The sequence below is a fragment of the Etheostoma spectabile genome, chromosome 18 (genome assembly GCF_008692095.1).
Source record: "Etheostoma spectabile isolate EspeVRDwgs_2016 chromosome 18, UIUC_Espe_1.0, whole genome shotgun sequence".
Taxonomy (NCBI): Eukaryota; Metazoa; Chordata; class Actinopteri; order Perciformes; family Percidae; genus Etheostoma; species Etheostoma spectabile.
The window spans coordinates 25,290,077-25,297,136 of NC_045750.1; the positions used below are offsets into that span (position 1 = coordinate 25,290,077).

The 7,060-nt window shown below is 40.3% G+C and overlaps 1 protein-coding gene across 2 annotated transcripts in view; it reads left to right on the forward strand.

Annotated features, from left to right (window-relative positions):
• Window positions 1-3,249, forward strand: part of yy1b (YY1 transcription factor b) — a 7,398-nt gene extending 4,149 nt beyond the window's left edge. For both annotated transcript variants that reach the window (XM_032543226.1, XM_032543227.1), the window contains exon 5: window positions 2,161-3,249. In XM_032543226.1, the coding sequence (XP_032399117.1) occupies window positions 2,161-2,343 (183 nt within the window). In that variant the 3' untranslated portion in view covers window positions 2,344-3,249. The remainder of the gene's footprint in view (window positions 1-2,160) is intronic.
• Window positions 3,250-7,060: the final 3,811 nt, after the last annotated feature.

A 7,060-nucleotide genomic window follows, 5' to 3' on the forward strand; every position in this document is an offset into this window, starting at 1 on the left:
TGACGGGAAGACAACACGAGGGTTAAACAAACCTAGAAACAGCTACATTTGTTCAACACCACCAACGTGTTAATTTTACAGTATTATGAGAAATATTAACCTTTTCACTTTTTGAAGGGGCGCTAAAACATTATATATTTCATTGTGTGCGTGTTACTGTTTCTCCTTTTTTCCATCACATGCAGCAGGAAAACTAGTTAAGGTGCCAGCAGGTGACTTTCAAAATAAAAGCCTCTTTATTCAGTACAGGAAGTAAGACACTTAAAACAAGGGTATTTCCTCTGTAGAGCTAAACATACACTGGGTTATTTACAACCGTTTTAGGTCAAATTCCGAGAATGGAATAATAAGCAACTGCTCGCTCATGTTCCAAATCATCACCCACCAGGTGCCAAATGCCAGTAAAACAGTGTTGGATACATCAAAGGTCAGCCCTCACATTGACTGGTACACTTTGGATGATCTTAAACTTTGTGACTATGCTCAATTTCCTTCTCATTATTTGAACTTACTTTCCATAATTACTCACAAAATGTTTACACCCTCGGGCTGTCTGTTCTTGCACATGTGCCGTTTACGATGTCGGCCGATAAACCATCTGTGTTTTTAGTCATATTTGGAACAATGGTTTCTCCATTTCACACAGAAGTAACACAACCAAGGTGTGTTCTTGTTAGCCGACAACCGTCAATTTTGCCGCCTGAAATGACAACCGTGGCTAGCTAGCTGTCTAATGAAGCTAACGTTAGCGTTGTAACGTTATTTTAAGTAAGTTTTTGTTGCTGAAATGGAAACTTTAATCAACTCCAGTAAAGAGCAGGACAGAGCTGCCTAAACTCTAATAGCATCAACTCTCACACTGTGGGGACGCATGTGTCTTTGGAATCTGTGATGGTTAAAAAAACACGGTCGTCTTCAGTGTTTCCTCTACGTTGATATGTTGATGGCGGCCCGCCATGGTATAGGGCAGACGCACAGCAGGGTTTCCGCTATGTACAGCACGCGCCGCCGCTCCTTCAGCTGGTTATGAAAAGTCATAAAGTCGTAATTACACGACTCTGCAGAGCCGTCTGCTCTACTGAACTCAAGCCAGCCATCATCCTCTCTCTCTCCCCAAGCAACTGGAACAGTGACAGGGCGCCATCACTCGCTAAGTCATGGCAACCAAGTAAACAGCAGGGGAGAACTACTTGTCACTCAATCTTAGGCAAAGTGACAAACGGCTACCAAAGCTGCGGCATGGAATCAGCACTCACGCGGGTCTCGTGAAATATGAAGCTACAGTTTATTGGAAAATAGCATTTACTGTTTATTAGACCTCAGATGAGACGAGAAGCTAACGTTAGCGAGCGTTACGGTCCCGCTGCAGGAGACGCTGTATTCCTCCGACGCGCTGTATTAACGTAGCTATTAATTGGGGCTGGGCGATATGGATATCGATATGTTTTTTACCAAATACCTCGATACCACATTAATATTGTAGTGGTGACTACTTGTGCTTTTACAAAATATTTACTCAATGAGATTTTTGAGACATAATCATCAGTGATGTGGATATAATGACCAAGTGGGTGAAGGTAAATAATAGAACAGTTACACCAGTCTGGTAGGTTCAGAAAATAACATCACTTTACTTTAATGCAGACTTTAAAACCAGGAAAAGACAATAATTGCCATATCGCGATGTTACAAAATCCAAAATCTAAGACAAAATTTAGTCTCATATTACGATGTATTGCCCAGCTCTACTAGTAATGTTCATTCAGCGTTTTGTTTTGATGTTAAACTGTATGTGGTGACGTTAAATCACCGGTTTCAGGCAACCTCCCTACGGTACCGTCTATTTGCTGGATGGTTTCAAGGGAACAGTCGGTAGCTACAGTAGCAGATAAACCTGTTGACAGCCATGTTATTGTTCATATTTTGGCACGTTTCTGACCGTAGTGGTCATAGTGACTCAAAATGAGAAGCCATAACGAAAAAATACACAAAGTTTTCAGGTAACGTAAAGTTTTTGACAGGCCCCTCGTTGCTAAGCTGTGATTGGTCAATTGCAGTTTAGGGGGGTGGGGGGTGTGTAACGAATGGTTAATTTAAAAAGATGTGACATAGTGTCAGATCAGCGTGAAAACTGACTCCCTTTGTTCTTTTTTTTTTTAGTGTACATTTGAAGGCTGCGGGAAAAGGTTTTCCCTGGACTTCAACCTGCGCACGCACGTGCGGATCCACACTGGAGACCGGCCCTACGTCTGCCCTTTCGACGGTTGCAATAAGAAGTTTGCGCAGTCAACCAACCTAAAGTCTCACATTCTCACACACGCCAAAGCCAAAAATAACCAATGAGAGCCCATCCACCAGCGTCAAGCCACGCCGACGGGAAAGGAGCATCGTGGAGGCCCACATGAAACCTCGCTGGAGGACGGAATGACACGCTTAAGACTTATTGATTTATATGGAAACAATCTGACAGATTAAAAGACTTAAAAACACTGAAATTCGGCTAGTTTTCCTGTGTCCCCTTCCTTCTGCTGTCACATTGGATGAGGAACACCGCGACTAGTCCCCAAGTCCCCGGCCTACACAGTCCCTGTGTTTCTCCAGTGGCGCTCCGCTGCCAGAAGATGGAACTCATGGACAAACATCAGAGACTTATTTTTACCAGAGTGACGAGAGAAGCAGCAATCTATTAGTATTTTTTATTTTCTCACATAGCTCTTATTTTCCTTGAGTGTGCATATTGTACACTTGTCTCAGGCTATGTTTAGTAAAAAATTTTCCCCCCCACCTGCATTATGAGATCGTACATATGATACAAGCAGGCCCCCGGCCTTGTGACCCGTTTCACTTGTATGAGAAGTTTAAAAACGGCTGTATGTTTGTATTTCCATACCCTCTTCGGTTGTATTTTTCTCTAACCACAAAATAACCGTGTATACTTGTATTGTATGGCTGTATTGAAATTACGTAGACATAGATAGAGGTGTGATTTAAAGTGTTAACCAATGAAACTTTTAGTCATGAGTTGCTTTATATTTTCTATGACCTGTCTTTACACAAATGAATGAGTAATAATATGCGGTTGCTCCCAGCGTGTCTCAGTTGAAGGATCTGGAGCGTACACTGAATTGACTGCGAGACCATCACTTACTTTGTCAGAATGTAATGTACATACGTCAACCATTAACTTCCTTTGTTGATATTTACACCCATGTATCTCAACTGCCCACAATAAAATGGCTCATTCAACCCAGTTGAAATATACAAAAGTCTGTATTAAGTGCATCTTTTGGACCTTATGTGTTATTGGACACAGTCCCTCTGACATACAGTCCGGATCAGTGACAACTCATCATATTCTTTATTATCAATTCTGCTCTAAACTTTAGATTGCATTTGAAATGCAAAATTCTTTTGGCACATTTTACCCCATTTTTATACAATTGTCTTTATATTGTTTAGCTGAAATAATAAGTTGATCAATTAGTCAATGAAAAAAGGCAATCGGCAAAAGTCAATTATCAAGCATAATCAGCAAGTATTCTTTAGTTCCATCTTCAGAAATGCTCCTTTTCCTTGTCATGTGTGATAGTAAGCTGAGTATCTTTTGGTTTTGGACCGATGGTTTGTTAACATGAGAAATTTAAAGACATCCCTTGGGATTTTGGAAATCATTATGGGTGTTTTTCTTTATTTTTATGAAGAAGACCATTGTCAGATCAACCAATAATGGAAAATAATCCCAAGATTTTTTTTCCAAAGCATACTGTAGTGTTTTGAATATGATTTTTCCTATATGTGGAAGCCTTTCATAACATTTCATAGCAGCAGTCCCGTATGCAGAAGAGAAGGTCCAGTCACCTGCACACAGAAGCGCCATTTATTCTTAATGTTTGCATGATTTGAAATAGATTTTTCCCTTTGGCCTGTATGCATACAAAGTTCATTAAAATGTCATCAGTGGTGAAAAGTAACTAAGTACATTTACTTAAGCATGAGTACGATTATGAGATACTTCACTCGAGGATTGTGTTTACCTCTACTACACTACATTTCTGAGGCAAACACTCTACGTGTACATTTATTTATCAGCTGTTAGTAGTTTTAAGATTAGAATTTTGCATCAAAAGAATTAATATCCAGTACTGAAATATGCTCCGTTGTTATAGAAAAATATAGCTCCACCTCCAGCAGGCCAGCTACTGCACAATAAAGTGCTTTTATTTCAAATACTTGCTCAAACTTTTACTTCAATTATTTAACAGAGGACTATCAGTTATAGTGGATTGTTTTTATGCTTTTATGCTTCTTAGCTTAGAGGACCCAAAGTATCGGTAGTCCTATCACACTGGCCTGTGGGCTGTTCAATAATACATCAATTACCGCACAATAGATATTGGAAAATATGAACTAGAAAATCTAGAAACAATTGTATGCTGTGGGAAATGATCAGTCAACAGCATTGTACTAAATGTGCTAAAACGTGCAATATCACAAAATTCTAGGGCTGTAACTACCAATTATTTTCATTATGAGTAATATATTTGTAATTTTCTCAAGTAATTAATTCATTGTTTGGTCTATGAAAAGTCAGAAAATTGTTAAAATGCACATTAAAGTTTTCAAGGAGTCCAAGGGGACATCTTTGAAAAGTGTTTTGTCCCATTTCACCCTTATAGTCTCAATTCATACAGTCAGTAAACACACCACAGGCTATTTTTGAGTGAAAAATATATATACAAAAAACATTTCACCCTCTACATTCACATTTGACACAGGATAACAGATTTTCTAAGAGCTGCATCAGCTCAATGGGATTTCCTCCCTCCCTTTTCCAGTCTCCACTTGCACTTTTTGTGAATTACAAATAAATCCATTCCTTTTTCTGCTCAAGCAGCAGGATTAGCACAACTGTCTACCTCAGCGTCCTGCTAAGATCCTGCTCTCTGGCCTGATCCTGGTCCCGCCCGGCGCTGCAGACTCCAGACCAGCTCTCACTAGGTTATTGAGCCTCTGAGTGTTTGAGGAGGTCTCTCTTGAGCCTTTTCTTTTTTTTTAAAACCTCTACTCGCTGTCTGTCACGTCAATGATCCAAGATGCAGAGAAAATGGAGCTGTTGTTGCTTAGGAAGGAAATCAATTGATTTTGATGTTCTCATTGGCTTTTTTAGACTCAAGCTGCTCAGACCTGCTTAAAATTCCGAACAAGGCCCACTTTTCCTCTACCTGAGACTGTGTGTGTGTGAGAGAGAGAGAAAGAGAGTGTGTGTGTGTTAAGGCTGATTCAGGCATTCAAGCATCAGGATTCCACATGGGGGTCTCTGTCTTTTTTTTTTTTTTCTAAGGGAGCATTTATTCACATGATTGGTTGTTTTGATTGACAAAGGCAGGGGAGAGTAAATGTGCTACTTGTTATGCAGCTGAAGTGTGTCAAGCCTGCGACACCTGCTCTCTTTCAGATGCTTATTTCATCATGGCTTCTCCCTCCCAGGAGTCAAGGCACTTTTGTGTTGTTGTTTTTTTATTTCTTCCCTATTTCTAATTCTGTGCTACATGTTTACCTGGATGCCGTTCCCTTTTGCCTCTTGCGCTCTCCGCTTTGGTCAAATCGGAGCTTATTCTCAGCCGAGTGTGATCTCACCTACAATCTCAATGCCTGGGTTTTCGTCTCTCTCTCGGTTTCACTGGCACCAGGCAAACAGAGGTGGATCACACCGAAGCATAGCAGGCAGCCTCAGCAGTGAGATACCAACACTTCTCACAGCTGCACTGAACCCCTAAATCAGGAAATCACAGCTCAACCATCAGCCCTTTGTGGTGTATTATTCCTTTTTTTTAATATCATCTGCAAGGATTTTTCTCTTGTCAAGGACTGGATTTCAGATTCAGATGTAAATAAATCCCAAGGCAACCACCAGCGTAGGCAAATTGTAAAATCTATCTTCGTATTATGTAAGGCAGAATCAACTCCATTCTGCAAACAGAACTGTCCGTATAGCTTTGACTACATCCTTGGTTGCATATAGTAAAAACATGACGGTTATGCATAATGCTCCATCACACAGCCAATTTGATGCTAAGCCATGCAGGACGCTATAACTCACTTCCATCCAATCTGCAGTTGTGTAACTTAAATCTGTTCTAGGCACGTTTAAGTATCTTAAAGTCCCCTTTTTTTCTGCGGTGGGCACAGCAAGAGATGCTATTTCCATGCAGAACATATGTTGCCAAGGTAACAGAGCAGAGAGTGAGAGTGAGGCTGAGATAGCCCGTGAATACCAGGACGTACCAGGAGCAGACGTAGAGCACATCGCTCCTTTCCTGTCAGCATCGCTCCAGCACATTTTCAACCCGTGTGCAACACTCGTTTTTACATCTGAAGGCGGACTTTGAATGCATCAAATGTCAAGACTTTTCTTTTTTTTTTGTGTGTGTTTATTAGCCAAATAGTCACACCAAAGCACAGTATAGGTTGCAATTCATCTCCCTGTTTTTCACCTCTGGTCCCCTTATCAGCTCCCTTTCTCTCCATCTCTACCTATATATAGACTGGCTTTCTCTCTTTTCTCTGCCTCTTTATCTTTATACACCTGTCTCCTCTATCTTTCCTCCTCTCTCTGGCTGTAAAAACTCTGATTTGCTTCATTGGCATGGCCGTAGTTAACAGCACTGGTGCCAAAGTAGGTTGTACAAGGTTTACGATGTCTGTATGTTCCTTCAGAATGTAAAAAAGACAACAAATGCTTTTCACATCACAACATTATATACATTTATACATACATTTGAAGTAACTGATTTCAGTGATGGAAAGTAAATAAAACGAGCATTAACTCTACAAGTACTGTATCCACGTACAATTTTGAGGTACTTTACTTGAGTATATCCATTTAATGCCACATTATGCTTTGACTCCAATGTACCGTTACTCCACTATATTTATCTGACAGATGTATATCAGCTGAGAGTTTACATAAAAAAAGACATACGATGGACAGAAGTTGCAATAAGCAGTGTCTCTTTGGGGCTCCTTTCTCAGATGGTTTTGTTTTAATAGTCCAAAAGAT